This window comes from Neofelis nebulosa, chromosome 3 (assembly GCF_028018385.1).
Source record: "Neofelis nebulosa isolate mNeoNeb1 chromosome 3, mNeoNeb1.pri, whole genome shotgun sequence".
Taxonomy (NCBI): Eukaryota; Metazoa; Chordata; class Mammalia; order Carnivora; family Felidae; genus Neofelis; species Neofelis nebulosa.
The window spans coordinates 193,811,795-193,824,828 of NC_080784.1; the positions used below are offsets into that span (position 1 = coordinate 193,811,795).

At 45.8% G+C, this 13,034-nt stretch overlaps 1 protein-coding gene across 1 annotated transcript in view; it reads right to left on the bottom strand.

The window, feature by feature from the left end:
• LAP3 (leucine aminopeptidase 3) overlaps positions 1 to 6,527 on the bottom strand; it is a 29,080-nt gene extending 22,553 nt beyond the window's left edge. The window contains exons 1-5 of the mRNA XM_058723012.1: positions 6,371 to 6,527; positions 3,905 to 4,020; positions 2,524 to 2,578; positions 1,689 to 1,794; positions 457 to 616 (exon numbers count right to left, since the gene is read on the bottom strand). Coding sequence (XP_058578995.1) covers positions 457 to 616; positions 1,689 to 1,794; positions 2,524 to 2,578; positions 3,905 to 4,020; positions 6,371 to 6,472 — 539 coding nt within the window. The 5' untranslated portion in view covers positions 6,473 to 6,527. The remainder of the gene's footprint in view (positions 1 to 456; positions 617 to 1,688; positions 1,795 to 2,523; positions 2,579 to 3,904; positions 4,021 to 6,370) is intronic.
• Positions 6,528 to 13,034: the final 6,507 nt, after the last annotated feature.

The following is a 13,034-nucleotide window of genomic DNA, read 5'->3' on the forward strand; positions in this document are numbered from 1 at the left end:
CTCTGCACTGAAAGCATGGAGCCTGCTTGGGATTCTCTCTCTCTCCCTCTCTCTCTCTCCCTCTCTCCCCCTCTCTCTTCTCTGCCCCTTCCTGGATCATGCTGTCTTTCTCAAAAATAAATAAATGAATAAACATTAAAAAAAGAAAGAAAGAAACCTGCTGGGACCTACCTGTCACCTTATTCCCTCCCTCTTCAGAGAGCTAACTGGGTCTGGCTTCCTAGTAACCAGCAAGCATGGAGGGAGTGGGAAGCCATGGGTCAAAACGTGCACATGGCAAAAGCCAGGAGAACATGGACAGTTACCATACTCTTAAAATGGCTAAGGTGATGCGGGAGGTCACAGATTAGCCATGTGGCAGTGCCCGTACTGAAAAGCTCGTATGTGGTCATATCCAAATGTCCCACTATCTGAAGGTCAAGAAATGCAACCCCGGGCCTGGCTTCGTTCCATCACCTTCCGTGGAGCTTTGCCGATACAACTACTTTCTTCTTCTGCTTCAGGTCATCATACTCATAGAGACCGAGCACTGCTCCTTCTGCAGCCGCCTGCGCATCTCCACAGGGATCCACCTCCACCGAAGAGATCTCCAGGTCCTGAATCTGCCTGCACCCCGCTTCAGAAGGACAGAGGAACCAGAAAACTGGAGTCAGTCAGAGGCAACTCACTAGCGAAAGGCAGAGGTATGGTTGTGGGCTGAGAAAAGAGGACTGGGGTTCAAATCCCAGCTGACACTTGACCTTTCTGAGCCTCCATTTCTCCTTCTGTAAAGTGAGGATGTGTACATGCCTCACAGGTTGTGGAAGACAGACTCACAGACAAAAGGACGCATCTAGCTCCTGGCAGAGGGGGCCATCAGAAGTGGCTGCTGTCACCATATTACTTCAGAAACACTACAATCTCCTGATGAAGCTTCCCAGTCACCAAGAGCTTGCCAGATTAGCAATAGCAAAGAACTGAGTCAAGTACATTAGTAACACAGCACTTTATTAAGATCAGGTCAGCAAAAGGTTGCAAATAAAAGTTATGAACGAATCACTCCCCGTGAACTTTGAAAGTAGATTTAGCAAGCACAGATGAAATACACAGAGCCAAAGATCAATCAAGCTAATTGCCACCGCCTCGGCGATGTCTTCAAAGCGTCTTTAACCACAGTCTCTGTGCTAAAGGCCTCACTCTGCTGCTCAGCTTTGCAGTGACTCAGCTGCGTCTTCCTCAACTTGTAAACCACGCACACGGCCAAGTGGGACAGGCACCTACCTTTGGTAAGCAGTAATAAACAAGCACCCTGCACTTTGCAGCCCTTTTCTCTGACTGGTAAAAAAGAGGAATCCACATCATTTAGAAGTTGGGCAACAACAGGTTCGTATTACAAAAAGCCGAAAATCCACTGTAACTTTCTGGTAAAATCGAGCTCTAAGGTCCTACTACACGAGTGAATAAATGGTCTGAAAGCTCCAAACACAAGCTATGGAAATACCCAAACTAAAACTCCATAAGCTAACCTTCTGTAGCCAACATAAGGCCAGGCATACGGTGTAAGAGAAACTGAATATTTACTCAGATGAGGGTTTTCTCTGTGACCGCAGTCGGGTGGTGATTAAGAGGATAAAATGAGGGGAAGAGAGAATTTAAAGACGACATCCTCCAGATTCTCCATCAACCTTACACTTCACAACGGTAATGACCTGCCACAGCAGCTCTGATGTTTTCTTTGCCTTCATGCCAGTTTTCCTGGTCATCAATTCCAGCTGTCTTTCTGCCAAGGCCGACCACCACCACGCTCGGGAAGTCCTGTTCGGCACACACACAAAATCAGCCACTTCCTGTCTTTAAAACATCCTTTTCTTTTTTTTTTTTTTTTTTTTTTTTAAATTTTTTTTTTCAATGTTTTTTATTTATTTTGGGGACAGAGAGAGACAGAGCATGAACGGGGGAGGGGCAGAGAGAGAGGGAGACACAGAATCGGAAACAGGCTCCAGGCTCTGAGCCATCAGCCCAGAGCCCGACGCGGGGCTCGAACTCACGGACCGTGAGATCGTGACCTGGCTGAAGTCGGACGCTTAACCGACTGCGCCACCCAGGCGCCCCTTAAAACATCCTTTTCAAGCAGGAATGGTACATGAGCTCCCACACAACTACCTTCGCCTCAGCACAGGAACTTCACCGTGTAATTCGGTTATTTTGGTTTTTTTACCCTGTATCTTGGTAAAATTTTATCACTTGTGTATTTAAAAGGTAGAGCGAAGATAATCCTGCAAATAATTCTATGCAATTTGAGTACAGAAATTCTATGGCAATTGAATAAAGAAAGTCGACAGACTGAGGAATGCAGGAGATGCTGTGCTATTTGACCGCAAACTGCCTGTCAAATCTAACTAGTATTTATGGCTTAATACGGTGACAAAAGCATGCAAACAATCTGATAGGAAATTTTCTCCATGACTACGCAGTCCCCCTACTTGGCACTCAGGAGGGTGCTCACTGAGGCTTTGCCAAATGAACCTAATCTTCATCTCATACCTCATGCAGACCATAAAAGGTTCGGGTTTTGCCTGCCTTCAGAGGAGGTCCAGATCTAAAACAAGAGGAAATAGGTTTTAAAATCTAGTTTGCTCTGTTCCTTTGGGCAGTGACATATTCACACCTTTAGGTTTATTATAATACTCTGCTGCTTCTGTGAGTTTGCTGCATTTATGCTTTTATCAACATACAGAATTCTCACAGGTCTGATTTTTCAGCTGCAGCACTTCCAATTCTAGCTCAAAAATTATTCAGCAAACTTCCACATTACAGTTCATACACATTTATATGAAAACAACTACAGCAAGCAACACCATGGATGGGTAACGTGTGGCTACAGAGGAGAGCGGAGCCCCAGATGAAGGCGAGCCTGAATCTCCCATCTTCGTCATGGTTGACCTGACTGCGGTGTTCAGCCTGGAGACTGTTGGGGCGGGTGGGGGGTTATATACAGATGGGATACAGTTCAATTTCAAAACAAAGCAGATGGCAAAGCCTTATAGCTAGAGGGCTGGATGCCCTGGTCCCAGAGCTGACAGTTATCGGTCAGGAAGGCCAGGTTGAACTATACTTTGTCAGGCTGGCTTTTGCATTAATGACTTAATCACAGCATTTGGGAAGGTGGTCTACTGGTGAAGGACTGGTCATTGAGAAGGGACACAAGTTCTGTTGCCCGGTGATGAGACAATTACTATGATTATCAGATTACATCTATTAGATTCTAGTAGGTTGATCTATAACCCACATAGTATGTACTTGCTGTGGCTTTATGTTAACACTTCTCTTTCTGCCAAAAGTGGCCCGCAGCTCAGAAGGACTTAGAAACTCCAATGTTTCCCTACCTTCTTTAAACTGTAGCTAAACCAAAAGTGCTCCAACTATAGGCCCCACCCAGACTTACTGACTTAGAATCTGTAGTCCAACTATACCCCCGGGTGATTCACTTTGAGACTCGGAGAAGCTCCTGAAACTCAAGGCATGCCAAGAAAGGAGTGACACCCTCAAGCAGTTTTGAACTAGTCCAGGGACACTGTGCCCCATAAGTGAAGGGGCATTAGAGGAGGTAGACAGGCTGGTGGGAAAACAGGCGGGTAGGAAGAAGGTGAGCTAAGGAAATCTGGTACTTTCCAGATCCTTCTGGGTCAGTCTCTCATAACATGTTTGTGATCTGAAGTAGCCTGACTTCCCAGAATTGTACACCCACCCCTACTAAAAGGCAAAGTACCAAAGTGCATTCCAGGAATGAATACTTTCACTTCTACTGAGAAGATAGCAGCCAACTTACTTCCGTTCATTTTTATCTACTAACAAAGCATTAAAAAAAAATTCTCTTTCGATTTCAGGGCGTTTTAAAAACCAGAACCCATAGGTGAATACTTACATGTTCAAAACTTCTCTCAACTTTCCAGACACTAATTTATCGAAATTCTCTCCTGCACTTGTAAACTGCGGCACATCGTCTTCTTTTTCTTTGTTATAGATTCCTAAAACAAGACCCTGAGAAAGAATAAGCCGGAAAAAAAAAAAAAAAAAGAATATAATTACAGTAGATCCCTTAGGGAGACTCAAAGGTCCCCACATTCCAGAAGCAGCAAATAATTCCACCCAAACTGCATTCCCCTCAAGGACAAAGCTGAAAAAGAAGTAGGTGCTGGGCAGTCCGCTACACTCACATCCTGCCTAAAAGTTTCAAATTCCTGCCAAAGCAAGGCTGTAAGTACTACCTGTCCTGGGTCTTCCTGGTCTCTGCCAACAAATGACTTTCACCAAATAAAGCGTTTCCTTTTTTACTTCCAAATAAAGAAGGGCAGAAAGGTGTTTTGTGTAAGAAAACAAATTCATTTTTTAACCAAGTTAGACCTCAAAAGGGTTCAGAACAGGCCACCCCAAAATATGTCACTTGGGCATATTGATTATTTTGAGCTAAAGACACATGAATAAAAAGCAGGTGCAGGAAAGGCTCTCTGACATCCCACTTTCCACCTAAAAGCAGGGCAAAAAATTTCCCATAAGAAAGGTACTTTCCTGTACTGAGAAGAGAACATTCTTATCACCAGAAACTGGGAGTTGACATTAAAACGGACCTACACAAACAAACCTACTAAAATCACCCTTATCTTCCATTAATTTCCCCCATATACTTCCTAGTCAGTTACATAGCTTACTGCCCCAGCCCAAGCCCCTTTGTCTTGTCACACCCCCACAATTTCTCACTGTTTAAAAAGGTATGTAAGCTTTTAGGCCTCAGGCACTTTGGGTCTTCATTTTCCTTTTGAAAATTCCCATGTACGTGTAAAAACATCAAAAAAATTTTGTTCGCTTTTCCCTGTTAATCTGTCATATGTCCGTTTAATTGCCAGGTCCAGCCACAGAACCCAGCCAAGTAGAGGGAAGTTTTCCCTTCCCCACAATCTTCAAATGCAAATCTCAGGTATCCTGGGACGCGATCACAGCAAAGCCAATGGCTGCACCTGCCAATACAAATAAGCACTCTGGCCAACTCATAGGCTGAAAGAGAAGAAAAGAAAAAGGAGGCATCTTCACAGAGAGGCAGGAGAGGCAGGAGCAGAGCACTGTGCCCAGTACTTAGGCGGCTTACCCGTCAAGTCTCCAACAACTGAAATAAGGAAGTCACCCTAGGAATCACTATTTGCCTTTGCATGACAATTTTTGACTTTAAAATGTTTTCTGCCTTACAGCAACTCTGTGAGGTAGAAAGGACATGTACTCTTCTTCCCACAGACCAGGAGACAGAAACCTGGTGCAGTAATACTAGCCCATGTGCAATAACAGAACTGAGCAAGAATCCTAATTACCTTCTCTGACAGTCCTTCATCTTTGCCACAAAATCACACTGGTACTTGGACCAAACAGCATCCTTTCTCTTTTCCATCAAACAAAAACACCGCTTCCTCGGCATAGCTTTCCCGGCTTCTAATCTTCCTAAGACTGCCCACTGCCCGGTATTTGGTGAAACCAATGAGGAACTGAGGAGACGGGAGCCAGCTGCTGTCTGGATAGGATGTTGCACAGTATTGGAAAGAACAGGGGATAAAGTATCCGGTCCACCTGCCATACAGAGGGAGGGAGGCCTGAGCTCAAGCCGCATCTAGAATATTCCTCACCAGGGTCATTCTTTCTGGTTCTCAAGCATGACTCCCAAGTCTGTGCTCCTTTCACCGAACCATCCCCCTTCCAGATCCTCACCCCAATAGTGACCTTCATAATTTTTTTTTTGATCAATTGGATGGAAAAGGCTTTTCTCCCGCCAAGACGCTCTTCTTCTGATTTCACGAAGATATAGGTGTCTGTGCAAAGCCCTTTTCCCTAGAGAGACACTATTTTCCCTCTAGAAACTCTTTCAGGCAATTTGCTCCCGGTGGACCTGTTTTCCTGGTCTTCCACTTCAGCAGGCGGTGGGAGCTCGTGGGAGTGGGGCCCGAGGCTGGCCGCCTCTGGGACCTTAGAGGACGCTGCGCTGCACCTCACGAAATGTGAGCTTCGTCCTAGCTACTGTGACAGCCACACTGGCACCATCCCTTCCTGGGGCACAGCGAGGACTAAACAAAACAATGCATCAGGACGCGGTAGCTACAGCTATCACTCTCTCTCGGCCAGAGCTCGGATCCTAGCACTCCCCCAAGCAAAAGAAGGAAGGGAGCGCACCGCTGAATGCTCGGGGGATGGGCAGCCCAAAGCCGCCCGCCCCTGCCAGAGCCCAGCTCGGCACAGACCGGGAACTTTGGAACCGGTTTCGGCAACTTGGCGCAGAAGCCCGGACACCGCGGTCTCGACCCGCCCCGAAGCTCCGGTCGCCCCGCGCAGGACTCCCGCGGCGGCCTCTCACCTTCGTCATGTCTGCGGCAGCGAAACCCCGTCCCCAGACACGATTCACGCCCAGACGTCGGACGACGACTCGCCCAGCAGCCGGAAGGGGCAGCAAGAACATCTTCCCGGCTCGGCCCCAGCACCGCCCTCCAGCGAGCACGTGGCGCTTTGGGAGGACGGGCGCGTGCCGGGGGGGTGGGGCTTTCGGGAACGGCGGGCGCGCGCCCAGGGGGCGGAGCAGGTGCCAGAGAGCGTGCGGGGCTGGAGTCAGAAACTGGGCACAAGGTCACCAGGGGCGCGGCTTTTGGGTGCGGCCGGCTTGCGCGTGCCCGAGCTTGGGCGGGACCGAGTGTGCTTGCGCCTGGGGTGGGAGAGGGCAGATGCCAGGGGGCGGAGCGCGCAGGCACGCACCATCAGACTGGACTGTGATGGGACGGACGCTAGGGCGTAGCGAGGGCTCGGGGGCGTGCCAGCTCTCCGACGAGAGCGCGAGAGAGGGGCGGAGTCGCGGTAATGGCGTACCACAAGGGGCGGGTACGGAGGCGGGGCTCCAAGGAATCCCCGGGAGCTAGGAAGAGGAGTGTGGTTTTACCCTACAGGTCCGAGTAGTGAAGGTGGTCCTATCGAGTTATTTTTATTCATATCCTCTTGGGGAACGTTTTTGAACTTCTGTCTGGTCCAGGAGTGTAATACGTCAGTTAGCCCAAATGGTATTTTTGAAAACAGGAGCTTTGTGAATAGTGTTCAATATTTTAACATCATTTTCCTTTTTCTAAAAAAAAAAAATTTTAATGTTTATTTATTTTTCAGAAAGAGACAGAACACGAGCAGGGAAGGGGCAGAGAGAGAGGGAGACGCAGAATCTGAAGCAGGCTCCAGGCTCTGGACTCAAATCCACAAACCGTGACATCATGACCTGAGTCAAAGTCGAAGCTTAACTGCCTGAGCCACCCAGATGCCCCCATCATTTTCCTTTTTTTTTAAAAGGGTTTTAGGGGTTTCTGGGTGGCTCAGTTGGTTAAACATCGGTGGGACTCTTGACTCTGGCTCAGGAAGGAAGGAAGAAAGAAAGAAAGGTGTTTAAAAATATAAATAAGAGGATTTAAAATTTTTATTGTAAAAAAACCCCCACACATGGTGGAATGCAACTCTGAGAACTTAGAAGCACAAGGTGAGTTACAAAACCATCCATAATGTTATACCAGTGTCTGATCCTAATTTTAGCTGGATCTTTGGTTTTAGCTTAGGGCACAGGGTGGTGGCAGGGATCCACCAACTGAAGTGTGCTTCAAGGACCACAGCATTTACGTTTTCATATACTTAATGGGAAGGAAGAAATAAATCTCACAGCCCCCAAGTAACTTTAGTCCTTACCAAACAGTATTATTGGCCACTTAGGGATGTAAGACAGTCTTTGATCAAACCTTAGTTTTACAAAGTGTTCACTAAGGTACAACAGGATTTAAAAGGGTCCCTGGCCACAAGGACTCTTATGTAGTAGAAGCAAGATATATCATGACTGTGAGAGATAAAAATAGACGGTATTTCATTGAGTGATATGTGCCTATGCTCCAGTTCTTTCTGCCCCCTTCTCTGCTTGACTAAGACTTTGTCTGATGCCAGGAAACCTTCAATAACATTCCACATCTGGGTTATGTGCACTTCTTTTGCTCTGAAAGCAGCTTGTCTCAGAGAACTAATTACTGTGTGCTCATTGTATGTTTCCCCTCAGGCATTTTGGGAGCCAAGGTTTTCGTGTCTTGATTTCCTGTCCCTAGATGTAGAGTATAGATGGTGGCTGGCACATAAACAAGGTGTTCATAAAATGAATGAAAGCATTGATCAAGGTCTAGTGGACATAGCTTTGATAATTAAAGAACAGGATAGGTCTCACTTGTAGTCTTTAGATACTAAATGCAAACTAAAAAAGTTTGAAATGAGCCAGGCGAATGAGAAGGATTTAGATGATTGAGGAAGATATGAAAACAGGGAGGAGTGTGTGGGAAGTTATTGGCTTGGCTTGGGGAGAGTGATCAGGCCTGCCTAGAATGAAAGGTGGTTATAAAAGAGAGTGATGCTGGATCTTGAAAGGCTGGCAGAGTTTATTATCAATGTGAGAGTCCACATGGACTCGATAATGTACTTCATAGAAGCTGGAGGACCTAAAACCTATGTTTTAGTACACCTGATAGAGGTTGGCATGAAGGGTAGAAGAAGATTGAACAGTTTAGGGGAAAGTTACACCTTCATGGAAACCTGTGCATTGTCCAGAGAGACTATGAGGAAACTCCTCTGGCGTATCTGATTTAGATTCCAAGGAAGTTCTTTCACAACTCTGACAATTGTTGGGCAACACAAGTCTTGTTTATAGACATGCAAATTATGTCCTGTCCAATAGAAGTGAGTTGACTGCCCTCTCTCTCCCATGGAACCGCATCCTCCACACTTGGATTTAGATGTCTGATGGAGTCTCATACCTCTGACCACACCCTGCAAACCTGCTCCAACCACAGCCTTCCTAGACAATAGCCTCCCTGTTCCCATCCTCACTGATGACAACTTGTCTCCATGTGCATATTCATTTCAGTATTCTTGATCTATAAATTCATGGGTTCTCAGAATTATCTTTTGAGCTAGTTACAAACAACAATCTGTTTCCTTCATGAGTTAAATAAAATCTTTAACATGTATTCATCTCTATGTCCATATAAGAGCCATGATTATAACTTTTTGGGGAAAATTATCTTCTAACAGCAGGGAGGCTGACTAAAGGCATGAGTTTTTGACAGACTTTCTAGATGACTCAATTTGGGAAATGAAAGTTAGAATCAGCTAGACACAGCTTATGGATGTGAGACAACATACACCACTACCCTGTTTAGGACCCAAACACTCTCTTCTTGCTTGGGGAAAAGCGATGAAGGTAATGGGCGATGGGGAGTTTAATTATAAATGTTAACTCTCTGGTTCTTGGGTGGGTGGCTCGGTCACTTGAGCATCTGACGCTTGATTTTGGCTCAGGGTCATGAGATTGAGCTCATGTTGTGCTCACCACTGAGCATGGAGCCTGCTTAGGAGTCTCTCTCTCTCTCTCTCTCTCTCTCTGCTCCTCCCATGCATGTGCACCCTCTCTCCCTCTCTCTGTCTAAAAAAAAGAAAAAAATGAAAAAATGTTGACTCTAACGTAACAATGGGACATTGGAGGGACATTGGAGGGAAAAGCAGAAGGAAAGAAGTCCAGTGGAACTTGAGCTGATTATGCAGACTTTCACAGAGTGAGTTCAATAGCCAGGAGTCTGATGGTTTCCCTACAGATGCCATCATGGAGCAAGATGAACAAAGGGAAAAGACAGAGCTTGTAGCAGATACCCTCTGTCAGGAGATGGAGAAACCCAAGAAAGAGGCAAAGTAGGGAGTGGTCAGAGAGGCAAGAAGAGGACCTGATCATATAAACATTGATGAGTAACAGTCATTTAGCACCTCATGGGGCACCCTGGACAGGTAGTAATTCAACACTGCTTCTAGCTGATACGTTTAAAACATCAACACTTATTTAGACGGAGAAAGGGAGAAGCATTTTCTAGTAATAAAAATTATATACTTTTAGCTATGTTCAAGTTTAGGAAGTTGCTACATGCAATAACCTTAGCATAATATTTTAACTTGTTTCACATCTTCTTTCACTTTATAGCCTCCCTCCCCCCGCCAAGCCAAATCATGACTGGATGATGTTAGTCACTCACAGTCACTGAGGATAAAGGTAACCTTCGCCCTGTGGTAGAGTCTGTGAGTTGTCCCCCAATATTAGTCTCCCTCCTTTCTCTAGTATTGGAAGCTTTAGCCAGGCACTTTGCCATCCAATGAAACTATATTTTCCAGTCTCTTGCTGGTAGGATGGTTCTGTGATTGGGTTCCAGCTAATGGGAGGGAATGGAAGTGAAGTATGCATGTGAGACTTACAAAGCACGGCCCTTCTTTGTCCATTTGTTCATTTAAAAATACTTATTGAGGGGCGCCTGGGTGGCGCAGTCGGTTAAGCGTCCGACTTCAGCCAGGTCACGATCTCGCGGTCCGTGAGTTCGAGCCCCGCGTCACGCTCTGGACTGATGGCTCGGAGCCTGGAGCCTGTTTCCGATTCTGTGTCTCCCTCTCTCTCTGCCCCTCCCCCGTTCATGCTCTGTCTCTCTCTGTCCCAAAAATAAATAAAAAACGTTGAAAAAAAAATTAAAAAAAAAATACTTATTGAATATTCAGTGCCAGGCACTGTTCTAGGCACTTGGGGTCCATCAGTGAATAAAAGAGACAAAGATCCCTGCTAATTTGGAGCTTATATTCTAGTTGGGAGAGTCAAACAATAAACATAAGGATTATGAGAAGTTATCTACATAAATTATGTTGTGTGTGAGAAAATAATACATGCATGCAATAGAGTAAAGAAAAGGCAGAGCAGAGCAAGGGGGTTGAGAGCAATCGGTGAAGGGGAATGTGATGCAGTGTTCAATAGGGTGGTCAAGGTAGGCCTTATTGGAAAAATGACATTTGAGCACAGCCTCGAAGGAGGTGAGAAAATGAATAGTGAGAATATCAGGGGAAAGAGCTTTCCTGGCTAATGTCATCAACTAGGAAGGCTGTGGGCAGAGCAGATTTGCGGGAGGTGGTCAGGGGTATAAGATGTCCATTAGACATCCAAGTGGAGATGTGGAGGAAGTAGCTTGATAGAGGAGTCTGGAGTTCAAGAGAAAGTTCTGGGTTGGAGATATATATTTGAGAGTCACTGGCATGAAGACGGTACCTAAAAGCATGAGTCCACAAAAGGAGAAGTGTAGATAGAGGGGAAAAATCAAAAAGTAGAGCACCAAGGACTGAGCTCTAAGGTCCTTCAACACGAAGATGTGGGAAACAAAGAAGAACCAGCACACAGAATAAAATGTCACAACCAATGGGGCAGGAGGAAAACTGAGAGAGTAGTTCCTTGAAAACAGCCTTAAGATTTCTGTAAAATGGAAGAGGGAGCCTTCCTCCTCCTCTTCTCCCCTTCTCTGTCATTGGAAGCACAGCCTTAGTGGAGGGGCGAGAACAGCAACCCTGTAAAACCATAAGCCGCAGGAAGCTGGTCACCAACAGCAGGAGGCCAGTGAATCGTATCTGGACTGCTCATACCCCGACTGTCACTTTGTTTAGGCCACTGATATTCTATCCTTTGTTATAGCAGCTGAGTTTGAATTCTAACTAAAACACAGATAACAGATAACATTACAAAGCTTTGCTTAAAATCGGTTTTCAATTCTGGGACACCTGGGTGGCTCAGTCAGTAAAGCGTCTGACTTCGGCTCGTGGCCTGATCTCACAGTTTGTGAGTTCAAGCCCCGAGTTGGGCTCTGTGCTGACAGCTCAGAGCCTGGAGCTGGCTTCAGATTCTGTGTCTCCATCTCTCTCTGTCCCTCCCCCACTCACACTCTGCCTCTCTCTCTCTCTCTCTCTCTCTCTCTCAAAAATAAACATTAAAAAAAATATTTTCAATTCCCCCACCCTAGTTTCAAGATGAAGTCTTTCCCACATCTTATTCATTCTCATTCTTACTTTGGTTTTCTTTTTTCTTTTCCAAACTGGACAGATTCTTGTGGGGGAGTATTGGACGTTTTACAATTCAGATAATAAAACAAATCACTATGCCATAGTACTGTTTGCTTTCCTTTGATGGTGAGTCTAGACAGAGAAGCTGTCAAATGGGCTGGTCTGAAAGTGTGGGGTGGGGTCTGCTGCTGCTCCCCTTAAAACATACACGTTTAGGGGCGCCTGAGTGGCTCAGTCGGTTAAGAGTCCGACTTCAGCTCAGGTCACGATCTCACGGTCCGTGAGTTCGAGCCCCGCGTCAGGCTCTGGGCTGATGGCTCAGAGCCTGGAGCCTGCTTCCGATTCTGTGTCTCCCTCTCTCTCTGCCCCTCCCCTGTTCATGCTCTGTCTCTGTCTCAAAAATAAATAAACGTTAAAAAAAAAAATACACGTTTAAACTAATATAACATTGTATGTTAATTATACTTTGGTAAAAAAGAAAAAATTTAAAGCCTTATACATTTGTATCACACAAAAAATAAATTCACAGAGAAGAGGACCATCATGAGGAGAATTTGATTTTCCTTTGAAGGTATTATGTACCTTAGCAGGAAGTAATCAATTTTTATTTCACTAGATGTATGGTCATCAAGATGGAGGGGAATTTGAGTTAGCTGGCACCATATTTCTGATTTGGTTCATTAGCATGTTAGAGTCTTTTACCAGGCCTAGCTACCTGATTTTCAGAGCCCAGTGCAGAAGGAAAATGTGCGGCCCCCTCTTCAAAATGATCAAGAATTACAAGATGGAACATTAAACCAAGTGTTGGGCCCTGCTAACTGTGGGGACCTATGCATCACAGATCACCCGCCCACGAAGTTGGCCCTCCCCCTTACGGTACAGGTTTGTGTGCTGAGAGCCTCGTGGCTGGACAACCCCCGTATGTAGCCCTATCACCGAACACCATGCACAGCTTCCTAACATTCATGGTGCAATGTCACCAAAGCCGAGGAAGGAAGGAGGTTGACTACTGATTGAGAGTTCAAGGGTTTCAAATGCTCCCAAGATTAAGGAGTCCGGCGACAACATTTCATCCTATTTGTCAAGAAAGAGGCCCTTCGTTCACATCT